Genomic DNA, 14,386 nt, shown 5'->3' on the forward strand with positions numbered 1-14,386 from the left:
TAAATAAATATATTTTGGGAATTTTAATATACATAATGGAAGTTGATGAATTTACCGCTTGAAGTAAAGAATTCTCTAACAATATTTACACTGTTTGCAAAACCTCACCAAGTTGAAATATAATCATTATTTAAGGAGTATGATTTCGTTGACGTTAATCAATGAATTGCTTGGCTGAAGTGGAAATGGGCCGGTCACATAGCCAGAATGACCGACGACAGATGGACGAAACACGTTCTGGTGTGGAGACCGAGGAACCAGAGGCCTCAAGGACGTCCACCGATGAGATGGGTGGACGACATCAGGAAGTTTGCTGGAAGACAGTGGATGGGGACGGCGCAGGATCGGGAGGAGTGGAGGCGGAGGAGGGAGGCCTATGTCCAGCGGTGGACCTCAGCGGGCTGATATGATGATGACGATTTCATTATATCAATACAACACTGGAGAAAAATTCATAAAACCATACGTAGTGGTGCATAGGGCATTGCATTATATCAAAGCACTATTGTCAGATCACTAATTAACATGAAGACAAGACCATTAGTTTTACACTATTAGGCCTTTACCTTAGTATTATTAAATCAACATTGGATTGAAAAATAACGTATTTTTACCACCCTGGGAATCGACCCGGGGGCTTCTAGCACGGTACCCAAATTTGCTTACCGCTATACTACCAGTGCTCCGCAACTGGTGTGCCGTGACACATTGGTGTGCCGCGGTCAAATTAATATATTTGACATTTTATAATTATTCATCATATATTTAATACATAATGACAAATTAATTTGAATAATTTTGTCTATTTTTCGAAATGTAGTTAAGAATGATTATTACAACAAAATAATTTTTCAATGGTCTATATTTTTTAGCTTTTGGTGTGCCGCGGAATTCTAGGAAGAATTTTGGTGTGCCATAGGTAGAAAAAGGTTGCGGGGCACTGCTATACACTATTATTAGTTTAAATCAAAACATGATTTGTGAATCTATCCATTTTTTAAGCAGATCTTATGCCTTGCGATGGCACAAATACTGTGTGAATTATTTTCCAACTTGGTGTGAATTTTGCATAAGAGTAACCTACAACCTATACTATTTATATATTCATAAACTATCATAAATTATCCTGTGTTTTCATTTCTAAGTACCTGTTTTTTTTAATTAAATTTCTTACATCTCATCAAGAATCAACTACCTTTCATTATCATTAACAAATTGAGACATTTCTAGTCGCATAATATGGTCACAAAGCTCATATTTGGTGCATTGCGACCATATCAGAAGTATTAAATGGGACAATTGTATCTAACTACAGTCTATTACTTATATCGGGACCCAATCTAAATTGTTTTTACATTAAAAGGGTTACAGATTCGAAAGACTAAAATGGGTTTAGACCACTAATCAAGAGATGTTAGTTGAGTGAGTTCTACAGTTCTAGGTTATAGGGTATAATCACTACTGCAGAAATCTTTTCGACATATCATACATAATTTACAAATAAGGGTATTTTTTTTAAACGCTGGATGTTCTTCTAAATCTGGCATTTTTCTTTACCTTTTTCTAACCCTTATCTGCATCCAATGGTGCATAGGGCACTTCTACGTACAGACACAGTGTTATTTTTATCGTTAAATACATGACCGGTCCTCTGCTTTAGGTACCAGTCCATGGTGATATCAAATAAGAATGAGAGTGAAAAATTACTTTTTTTATATTTATTTTGATTTCCCTGGGAATTGTATCCGGGACCTTCATTACGGCAGCCAAACACACTAATCAGCCCACCAGCTGACACATCAGACCAGCACATTTAATGTATATTTATTATAATTTGTTAGCCCAAACCTGAGGGGGCTGAGTTACGGTTGTACTATGCTTTTTAGAGATCTTTCAGTAGTTTTAGAGCTGGTAATGTTTAGACATGTGTTTTCTTCAACATTGAATACCAATTCAATATTTCTGGTCAGATTTGCGGCAATTTAGGCATCAACAAAGCGTTTTTTTGTCATTAATTACTTAAAGATATCAGTTCTGCTCTTCAGATCCAGGCTTATATGAAATATATTTTAGCATGAAAAATCACAAAAGTCTGTGTATATACAGGGCTTATCCCCTCCTGTCATAGGGTGGTATAACTATCCTACGACCATAAGCCATGTAAATACCTAGACTGCTTTTTTCTTTTTCATATTTGTTGAGTCAAAATGTGAAAGTAACTTAAGTGATTGAGGATTTGAACACACCCAGAAATATTGATTTTGAACCCCTTACGAATGGAAGCCCCGGGCCCCTATATAGCTAAGGAAGGCTAGGCGCTACAATGTGGTAATACCCTATATCAAGTACCTACCCTATTTTTGGCTACAGTAATACTGAAATGAATGGGGGGGTATACCTAATTACATCAGTAACTGAATCTCAACTCTGCCCAAAACTCCAGGAAATCAGTGCCAAGCATAGCATTACAGGGTATTATTATAAACATGTTTTAAACAGTTTCAATTTTGTAAAATACTTTTAAAAGCTTACAGCATCTTCCGCAAAGCAACTGACAAGCGTAATCACTGTTAAGCGATGCGATAGAAGGCTCATATTGCTTTATGAAAAGGTACAGCTTGTATTTTCATATTTTCCTGTATGCTAAGCGCTTAGTCTTACTTTACCTCCAATCTGGCAATGCTCGCTTCTCGAGAGTTATGTAACTACAAGCATGCTTTGCGTTCTCAGCAGTTGCTCTCGGATTACAGACGCGTACACAGACAACACCACAATAACAGTTCACTGACAGACTAAGAAAGTGGTTCGGTGAAAGACAAAGCAATTTACAAGTTTGGAAGAAGTTAGGCAGACAGACGGTATATAAACAAAGCGATCAAGTTAAGTTTACAGACAAAGCGACAGTTGATAGTATTTAGAATCGCGAAAGAAATGAAGACGTAAAAAGGGATACATTCGATAAGCTTCACAGTGGCAAATCCATAGTTAAATTTATACCTTTTTTGTAGACCGACATTTTCAAACTAAAATTATTACATTTTTATCAAGATTCCATTGATATCTCAACATAAATAATAAAATCTTTCATTCATATGAGAATATAGCACTTACCGTGCAAACAATCTATCATTGGCTGGTTAAAGTGATTTTAGCATGTAACAAACCCACTATTTGTATGCAAACATTTTAACACATTCAAAATATTGGTAATACAATAACAAATAAGATTGAAAATTATATTTCCAGGTGATTCCTACACATAAATAAAGTTTTCTACTAACTAACTTCGAACATAGATGTCACCGATGAAATTTTCATGAAAAAATGTGAATAGTATCGTCACATAATCCATATAAAAGAGATAACTTTTCCCAATTCGAATAATGTGGTTGTCAATCATGGGTATAAAGTGGCTTCTTTAACCAGCCAACGAGACGTTGTAAGCCGTGTAAATACCTAGACTTCTTTATTTCCACCTTAATAAAAGAAAACTTCAACTATGTTTGGATATAAGTGGAATCTTGATACAAAATGCAGCAAATTAAGATTTTGGAAACAAAAGTTGGACTCACCCAAAATATATTGGGTGTATTTTTTAAAAAAGTATCACGAGTTTACAGCAAAACTAGGAAAACCTGGAAGTAGACTTGACTCGGATATTGGCCTGTGACATGTCTTGCAAGACCACTTGAGTTATATATATTAACGCAATGGATAAGTTCATAATTTAAGTGAATTGTAAATCATGTAAAATTGCTGTCAGGTGATCAAAATCAGATTATTGTGATATATCTGTATTGTCAAGTCTGCGTGTTGATACTCTTGTAAGAATTACAACCAATGCAACACATCTGGTCGGTAGTAGCAATTGATATGGTCGCATTTTAGGCCATATCAGCCACCGCCGCAACGAGAAAGGTTACAAGGGAAAGAAAACGATTGAATTTGAAGCCGATTCAGGTAAATCTTATAGCACTGTAATCCCAACTCTGCACTCGCTAATTTTTTTTTACATTATCCTTGTTTTTCCAGCTACCAAATTCCAACGGCGTTACTATTAATTACCAAGGGTTAGGTTAGTAAGAATACTTAAAAGAAATAATGAAAATGTGTAGTAAGTAAGTATGTGTTTACATGGGTATTTCTACCTCGGCTGAGGATGAATTATGCGCTTCATTCTGCATCGTTTATATTACGCTGGATACAAATTAAGTGCATGCGATGTTTACCAAGATCAAATAGTCGGTTCAATGATCAGAATCCAGATCGGTTCCTCGGGAAGAATCTCGACCAGGCATGAGGTTAAACATTACATAAATATTTTGTATCAATAAACAATATACTTAAACTACTGAGTACTTTTTTATCTCTCATGATCAAGAACTCAAATTTTATACAATCATACAATCAATGACTTTTGAAAGCTGTGATTCAAATATTAAAATATGAATTATATCAAAATATATTAGATATCTCAATTTTTATTATTTTTTTTAATTACCTAATGTCCAAGTGACTCTGAAATCTAGCTACGGCTTATGCAACACCGTTTATCATGTCCCTACTCAGGCTTTAACTTTATAAGTTTCATAGCCTATGCCTACTTGTGAGTGGATTTACTCTTTATGTTAAAAGTTACTATAATTTCATGTAATTCATGAGTGAAAATTCTAGGCAAAAACACTCACTAGATATCTCAACAGAGACAGAATGTCTCTTTATACAAAGGGAATATGGAAGTTTGGGCATCACAGACATTACAATCAATGGCTATTTTAAATGATCACTTTATGATATTAGTCATATTATTATATAATTTATAGCATTAACTGTATGATCAGTCAAAATTTCAAACAAAATTTCGAGACGTATCTGTCTCTACGTCAGGACAATCACTACATCAGCATGCAAACAGCACTGAACGTCACTACCATAGCACTTTTCAAACACTTACAACTACACAAAACATCAATCACATGCGTTTTTAGTCGACCCTAAGACCTACACGCACTAAGAAACAACATTAGTTAATATATTTATATTATCCACTGACACTTCGTGATGGAATTGCATTTTTAATTTATAATTAGATTAAAACCAATATTTTTAGCTTTTCCACTTTTTTATTTGACCAGCGACCGGGTTTCGTCGTTACCGACATCATCACCAGTCTGATGATGTCGGTAACGACGAAACCCGGTCGCTGGTCAAATAAAAAAGTGGAAAAGCTAAAAATATTGGTTTTAATCTAATAATAAATTAACATTAGTTAAGCAATATTTGTCAGCACCCACTTCAGACCTATTTTTAAACATCCTTAGTGCATGTCAGACCTCGGCCTTTAGTGCATGTTGTTCTGCGATCCTTAGTGCATGTTGATCGTCGAGCTGACCAAAATTGCATGTGAACAATATTTTGTGTAGTTGTACATAAGTGTTTGAATAATGCTATGGTAGTGACATATAGTATTGTTTGCATGCTGTTGTAGTAATTGTCCTGATGAAGAAACGGATAGACCCCGAAACAGTAGACGATCACTTTATGTACTATGAATGCCCAGACTTCCATTTTTCCATTATATCTATTAAGATATTATCATATAATACCCTCAAGAATTAAATCCAGTGTTTTAGTACTCAAATTAATAAATATAAACAAAATTATCTATTAAATCATCAGTTTTCTGTTCCTTAAATGTACATTATATAGTTTTTGCTGTCAGAACAAAGCCACAGAAAATATTAATAAAAAGGATATTCTACGCTTTCGATATGGCGGAAATAAAATCATGGCTTCATGACACAATTTATAATGCTTAAAATTGGAAATACTCACTTTAATTTAGGTAATAGTAGTTCCAATGGTTTCGGTGAAAATATTTAAAATATAAACAGGAATTTTCATGATTCATTTTTAATGTAACATCTGTTGTTGTGTTTTCAATTTTTAATAATAATAATAATAAAACCCTTATCCGCACCCCAACGGTGCATAGGGCACTGTGTCATATTAACGCAGTGTTATCTTGATCGTTTACACATGAAGTAAAGGTGATCAGCCCTCCGCTTCAGGTACCAGTCCATGGTAATATTGAATAAATATTACAGTGAAAAAATCACTTATATTTATTTTACCCCTCCAAAACGGTAGCTGAGCGTGCTGACCAATACACTACGGAGGCGGACAAAATTTTTAATTTTTACCAACCAAAAATTGTTATACACATTCCTTATTTTTAATGTGTGTAACTTATTACAAAGGCATGTTTTATATTTGCATATTAACTTATTGCGATATTTGGGAATCAAACCCAGGACCTTACCAACGTTTAAAAAGTGAATAATTTTATAATTGAAATTTGATAAATACATCATCTTCATACTATTAAGCTGTTTTTAGATTCTCCTATAAAATTGATATTTGTCAACACCAAAAAAAAATACTGGTTCAAGTAGCCCTGTCAATATGAGTTCTTGTTTTGGACTATTTTTTCGATTATTTATAGACTCTTATTTTATGATATTATTTGCGATAATTTTGATCCTGTCAAAAGTTTGATATCGCAATGAAAAGTCCATCAAAAAAATATAATCAAATGCATCTGCATTCGTTATGTTTATTAAAATTTTAAAGACAAGTAATAACACAACGCGTCTACTTACCCCGAATTCAGTATTTACCTATATAATATATTGAAGCTGTCAAAAAAGTTAATCATTTAAAATGACTTTATTATATATTAAAAAAGTGGGGCATCATTCTGAAAACCAGTGGCCAAATACTATTTAAAATATTTAATTTCCATAGAAAAAAAATACTTAGAAAAGAAAATACAATTTCTCGAACTCAGTTAAAGATTCTATGTATCCTTTGAAAAACAAATGCAAAGAGATAAAATGTATGATAACTTATTTTATCCTTATATTTTTTAACGCAGCGATGTATAAATTAGTTATTAGGAAAGCAGAAAGTGGTGAGCGTGTGTGTGGTGTGTGGTGTATGGTGTGTGGTGCGTGTTGCGTGTGTGGGTGTGTTTAGTAAATATTACTTGCATGCACAACGTACACTGTTGGGTTTACGCTGCAACCAGATACCCACTTTAGCCATCTGCGCCTGGATTCCCTTGCCCTGGAGGCCTTTCACAGCCGCCTCGGCCGCCGACACAGTGTCAAAATCCACAAAACCATAACCTGCCGGCAAAAGAACAAGCGCCATTAGTGTAACAGTCGGTGTAGAGCGGGACCAACTGAACTGCAGATCTTGAAATCAAATACCAGCCCCTAAATCTCAATCGATTCGGGAACAGCATTCAGATTCAAGAACTTGCAAATCGAATTCAACTCATGTTGAATCTTTTGCTACTCAAATTTTACCTTTTGCAACTGAAACAGAACCTTTTGCGAATCAAATGCAATCTTTCTCCAACCCAAACATAATCTTTTGCTATTCAAATTCAACCTTTTGTAACTCAAGCAGAACCTTTGGCAAATCAAATTTAGCCTTTCTTCAACCCAAACAGAACCATTTGCAACTCAACTAATTCCTTTTGCTAATCAAATTCAACCTTTTGCAACTCAAGCAGAACCTTTGGCAAATCAAATTCAGCCTTTCTTTAACCCAAACAGAACCATTTTTCAACTCAACTAATTCCTTTTGCTAATCAAATTCAACCTTTTGCAACTCAAGCAGAACCTTTGGCAAATCAAATTCAGCCTTTCTCCAACCCAAACAGAACCTTTTTGTAATAAAATTTAACCTTTTGTAAAGCAAACGGAATCTTTTTCTTATCAAATTCAACTTTTTGTTATTCAGACAGAAGCGTTTGAGTATCAAATTCAACCTTTTTTAACTCAAACCGACCCAAATCAATTTCAACGTATTGCAAATACAATTTGAGTTTTTCACAAATGAAATTCAACGCTTTTCAACTCAAACGGAACCAAATCAAATTCAACCTTTGCAACTCAAATAAAATCCTTTTCGAATCAAATCGAACCTTTCGCAACTCATAAAAAAATCAAAAGGTTGAATTAGATTTGCCATTCCAGTAATAAAACACAAAAAATGATAAAAATAAGCTTATTACAAAACAAAATAATTTAATATAGACATCGAAAACACGTATTTTTAAAAGACAAAACACTTCAACCCACAAAATTAAAGGAAAACACATTATAAGTCAAATTTAAAATACTAAGCAAAAACACCACAAGGGCAATATTAATTTATTTAAAGTAATTTTTAAATAATTGCATTTTAAAGAATTTCCTTGGATTTATATGATATCTTGGGAGATGGTATGCCCATTGAGCTAAACATTCTAAAAGTCCAATTTCAACAAGATATTATATTATTCATTCAAACCCTTTTCCGCACCCCAATGGTGCATAAGGCACTGCATCATACAAACGCAGTGTTATCTTAATCGTTAACACACAAAGGAAAGGTGATCAGCCCTCCACTTCAGGTACCAGTCCAGGGTATTATGGAATAAATATTAGAGTGAAAAAATCACTTTTATTTATTTGACCTCCCTGGGAATCGAACCCGGGACCTCCAGAACGGTAGCCGAGCGTGCTGACCATTACACTACGGAGGCGGACGAATTATATTAATATATCAATATTTTTATAAGGTTAAAATTCACAGAAATTATTTGATAAGTGTAATTTTTCTTTCTTGGTTTGTTAAATAATACGTTAAAAAATGTAAAACCACCACCATATGTATTTATTTGCAACAGAATTCATAAGTATATGTTGTTGGTTAGTTGGAATATATTACTACATAGAAATATATAAGAAAATGCATATGTTAGGTATATTCTAAAATAATTAAAAATATTACGTGTGTTCATTTCTTAAAAGAAGAAGCAGGGCTTTTTTTAAACCAAAAAGGTCGCGGAACTCACGCTTTTTACTAAAGAAATATGTATTCAAATATCATTAAAATATTCATTACAATACCATATTTTATCATTTTGACGAATTACACAAATAATGATTGTTATAACGTAAGTGCAAACATTTTTCTTGTAATTGCTTTTGAAAATTTAAAAAATATACATCTGTGAAAAAAAGCCGTTCCACCGTGTTACATGGTAAAAAAAAGCCCTGTGTAGAAGTAATCAAGAAAAAATTTAATAAATACATTTATTTAACTATGAAATTACAAAGTAAAAGCTTGATGGATTAGAAATTATATACAATATATATATATATAAAAGCTATTTTATAAGAAATAGTTTTTTTTGAATATGGGTTCAAGTGTTTTCATCTGTTTTTTGTGTTTGACTGGGTTGAAAGTATTAAATCTCTAGATTTTTCGCTGATTTTTATATTTCTGACAGACATTACTCTTGTCGAAGATTCGAAAACCCTCAAAAAGCGAAACAGCTGTCGTAAATATAAATAATCAAAAAAATCTAAATTCAATTTTTCAACCCAATCGAGGCCAACCAAGCCTCGGGCGAGAAATGCTAAGGAAGTATGGCACAATAACCCAGAAATATCCAAAACCCATCTGGCATATCATACAACACATATCATATAGATAAATTAATATTATTATTTAATTAAATAAATGATAATTCACATAACTTACTACATTAGGTGCGTCGTAAGCGCAAAGCGCGTAAATATAACATATTCCTTCCAGCGAGAAATACGCGGTAGGCGCGTATAGTTGATGACTGAGTTCAATGGCTTTAAAGTATCATTGCGTAATTCAAACTATACTCTTCCAGTTTTGGCACAATATTTTATGTTAGTGTGTAATTGATGAAAAAAATACAAAAAGGAATAATTAAATGTTCATGTAGGAATGTATATTTTGCGAGTGTAAGATCAGCTTTAATCTCCTCGACGACTCATGTTTGTACTCGCTTGTCTCATAGTGAGTATAAACGGGAGCCGCGCGTGAATGCTACACACAAAGAGAACAGTGTGTACTAGTATTTACTAAAATAAATTTCATATTTTTAATATCCATTCATCGTTTTGAAAATTGGTGTGTTGTTAGCATCTCGTGATTTCTCGGTGAGTGGTTATATACTAACATTACTAACATTTTTGTAAAAAAAGTTTAAATAGTACAACATTTGTACAGTAACCCCCCCTATAACGTTGAGATAGGTACCGGATTATTGCAGAGAACGATATACGGGGTAAATGTTTTAGATTGTATTTTAATTTAATAGTGACTCATTTCTGTCCGCCTGCGTAGTGTAATGGTCAGCAAGCTCGGCTACCGTTCTGGAGGTCCTGGGTTCGATTCCCAAGGGGGGTAAAAAAATATGAGTGATTTTTTCACTGTAATATTTATTCAATATTACCCTGGACTGGTACCTAAAGCGGAGGGCTGATCACCTTTCCTTCATGTGTAAACGATCAACATAACACTGCGTTTATATGACGCAGTGCCCTATGCACCATTGGGGTGCGGATAAGGGTTTTATTATTATTATTATTATTAGTGACTCATTTCAGTAAAATTTTTTTCATTGACATTCATAATATATTATAATTAAAAGAATTTATTTTTAAATTCATATGAATACATAAAAGATCCCACAAAGTCATGGCCTGTGTGGGTATATATTTTGTTTTAGTTTATAATGAAGGGCACTGGAAAGAATACAATAAAAATCAGAAATATAAATATGTAGATTAAAAGTGCTTAAATAAACATTAATATTTAAATATTTACACATTTTATTTATTTATATAATATTTATAAATTTCCACTGGTTAAAATGTCAAAATACAATTTAAAACATTAACCCCCCTGTAACGTTCTCTCCGATAACGCGGTACCTCTCTAAATGTTATGGGTGAGTGAACTGTATTTATATATGGTATATAATAATAACAAATAATAAAACCCTTATCCGCACCCCAATGGTGCATAGGGCACTGCGTCATATAAACGCAGTGTTATCTTGATCGTTTACATATGAAGGAAAGGTGATCAGCCCTCCGCTTCAGGTACCAGTCCAGGGTAATATTGAATAAATATGACAGTGAAAAAATCACTTATATTTATTTTACCCCCCTTGGGAATCGAACCCGGGACCTCCAGAACGGTAGCTGAGCGTGCTGACCATTACACTACGGAGGCGGACGATGGTATATAGTATAAAGTGGCAATGAATGTATGAGATAGTATGGTATTTACAGATGGGCAGGTTAGGTGTTAGTACGTATGGTTGGACGCAGTTAGATGATGAAGACATACGATTATCCCAGGTTATTTCCACATTCCTTAGATTTCACGTAAATGATTATGTTTACCTTTACATTTATTGGTATTCTTGTCAAGGATGGCCTTTGTGGAAATGATGGTCCCGTATCTGCAAACACACAAATCAAGAATATTAATTACAATCCCTATTGTTGGCTTTTCCATTCATAACACGATACATTAAAACATTAATGCGTCAATAACATAAACATATCACTAATACTTGTATAAAATAACATTAATACTCAATGACACACAAATCAAGAATATTAATTACAATGCCAATTATTGGCTTAACCGTTAATAACACGATACATTAAAACATTAATGCGTCAATAACATTAACATATCACTAATACTCATATAAAAAAGCACTTATACTCAATGACACACAAATCAAGAATATTGATTATAACCCCTATTATTTATTGGCTTAACCATTCATTACACGATACATTAAAACATTAATGCGTCATGTGCAATACCCGTATGAAAAAACACTTATACTCAATGACACACAAATCAAGAATATTAACAAAAATCCCTGTTATTTGTTAGTTTAACCATTCATAACACATTACATTAAAACATTAATGCGTTAATAACATTAACATATCAAAAATGTTAACATTAATATTTTTTAAAGGAAACTAATATAATATGTCACTAAGATCAAAATGCAAAAGAAACTTAATGGGGTCAATGACATCAATTTGTGACTTATTTTATTATGTTAAAAAAATATTAATGTGTTAATAACATCAATATGTAACTAGTATTGATAAATTAAATCAAACATTAATGCGTCAAGGACATTAATATGCAACAAACATTAAAATATTAATAACATTAACACACATCGCTCACTCCTTTCAAGAACGTCATAAATCAAAATACTTGATTTTTCAGGAGAACGTTTTTAAAGTTTAAGAATATAATACAATGTATTAAAAATAAGTATCAAGCCACTTATTGAACTTTTTACTGCGCAGCAGATCTTTTTAGGTAAAACCTGAAGGTTTTTTCTCCATTTGAAACATATTTAGTATATTTAAAAAAATAATTAAACAATACCTTTTCTTCAAAATGCAAAAACAACATTTTCTGCCCTGTAGCGGGTAAATATTAAGTTTAAAATATGCCACTTTTGCTGGTATAAAGTACATTTTTTGGGCATTCCGAAAACATGCACAACTCAAAATTCATGATTTTTGATTTATGACGTTCTTGAAAGGAGTGAGCGACATGTTACTAAAACATTTGTCACACTAATGCGTCAAACACATTAATAATAACACATCATGCAGTGAAAACAACAAAACACTATTACTTTCAATAGACATAATATCATGGGTGGTAATTTTTACAGGTGGAAAAATACATTTAACGTCAACTAAACGACATAAAATAGGAACCTTACACTATAAAATAAAATATTGAGTAATTGAATTACAAATCAATTTTGTTACTGTCATAAATACACATTTAAAAAACAAACAAAAAAAACTATCTAACCAACTAGCCATCACGGAGCTTCACCACAGGGGTAGGCAGAGAGAATAGAACGCCGCTTTTTTCTTTGCATACAATATTCGCCTCTTCCGCATTCATGCATCTCTTCATACTTACCCGCCGATTATTCCGACTCCTGACCTGACCACATTCAAGTATTCAAAATACTTGATTATGCTAAGCTTTTTCCAGATTTTCTCAGCTCTTCCGACTAAATTAGTTTATAAATTTATTTTGAAATACTTGATCATGTCAAGTCTTTCTCTGCCTCTATTTCTAACTAAATACAGCTCAAAAATTTGTTTTATTATTCTTTCCTTACTCATTCGTTCCACATGCCCAAACCATCTCAACACACCTTTCATAAATTTATCAATAATGTTTCTCTCATCCTTGTATTATTTCCTTATATCACCAATCGAACATCTATGGTATCATACATGGTTTTCCACACATTCGTCTGAGAAAACGCTTTTTTACTGCATCCAATCTTCTTTCATCATTTTTTTGCCAACTCCATGGTTGACTTCCATGGCTTGGAACCCAAAATGGATTAAAAAATATTAATATGTATATAAAAATTCATCCCTTCAGTAGTATTCATTATTACCTACCTAATTATACCAAACGTTTGAGAAACTCTGACATCGTACAATGAATGTAATAAAATTATCAATCTTTGAGAATATCTGGCTTAGATTTAAATTTTGTACTGACATTTCTTGGTGGAACTGCATTTTATACAATAAAATAACAACTAACTAACTAACCATCACGCCGCTTCCCCGCAGGGGTAGGCAGAGAGAATAGAACGCCACACCACTCTGTCTTTGCAAACAATCTTCGCCTCTTCCACGTTCATGCTTCTCCTCATACATACACGCCGATTATTACGACTCCTAACCCAACCACTTTCAAGTATTTGGCATACCTGATTGTGCCTGTAGTTTTAAACACATATTTTATTTGAAAAAAAAAAAAAAAATAAGGACATCCTGTGGATTTCCTGTAAAGTGCATGTTTGCTTTTATTGGAATAATTCCAAAAGAAGGTCCAAAGTTACAAATTTAAAAGGGTGAAGTTATCTGACCTTATAACACAAACCTGGCACCAGTCCAAAATGGTATTTTAAACCCAACCACACTTTAATTGTTTTAATTTGCCCGTTTTACATTACTTCAGCTTAATGACGCAATGCTAATTTGGATTATTTCGAAAATAAACCCATAACTATGAAAAACGAAGTGTCTTTGAACTGTGTTTACATTAATTAACTCAAAAAGTTTTCATACAGGTGTTTTATTTCTATATTCAAATAGTAATAAAAGAGTTTCTGCTAAATAAAAAGCTTCTTTTCATCTCACCAATAGATGTCTCTAGTGAAGTTCTAGTGATTCAAGAACAATGTTTCTAAATCGGATCATATATTTATATATAGAACTTTCGAGAATTTTAGTAGTGTGGTTGTCAATAATGGGTAGAATTGGTGAATGTTACACGTGTGTAAAGTGATCACTTAAACCAGCCTATGGCGGTCGTCAGCCCCGTAAATGCCCGTTCTTCTATATTCTTCTTCATCTTTGAAGAGATGTCAAAAAATAATATAAAAATAACTCCTATAATTAAGGATAAT

General features: G+C 33.0%; 1 protein-coding gene across 22 annotated transcripts in view; it reads right to left on the reverse strand.

Annotated features, from left to right (window-relative positions):
• shep (RNA binding motif single stranded interacting protein alan shepard) overlaps nucleotides 1-14,386 on the reverse strand; it is a 45,278-nt gene that overhangs the window by 14,045 nt on the left and 16,847 nt on the right. For 10 of the 22 annotated variants that reach the window (XM_088275572.1, XM_088275560.1, XM_088275570.1 and 7 more), the window contains exons 4-5: nucleotides 11,292-11,350; nucleotides 7,066-7,190 (exon numbers count right to left, since the gene is read on the reverse strand). In XM_088275572.1, coding sequence (XP_088131698.1) covers nucleotides 7,066-7,190; nucleotides 11,292-11,350 — 184 coding nt within the window. The remainder of the gene's footprint in view (nucleotides 1-7,065; nucleotides 7,191-11,291; nucleotides 11,351-14,386) is intronic. The other 12 variants (XM_088275583.1, XM_088275565.1, XM_088275563.1 and 9 more) reach the window with 3 other exon arrangements.

This window comes from Brachycentrus maculatus, unplaced genomic scaffold (genome assembly GCF_059751285.1).
Source record: "Brachycentrus maculatus isolate JH-2025_06_01 unplaced genomic scaffold, ASM5975128v1 h1tg000913l, whole genome shotgun sequence".
NCBI classification, from domain to species: Eukaryota; Metazoa; Arthropoda; class Insecta; order Trichoptera; family Brachycentridae; genus Brachycentrus; species Brachycentrus maculatus.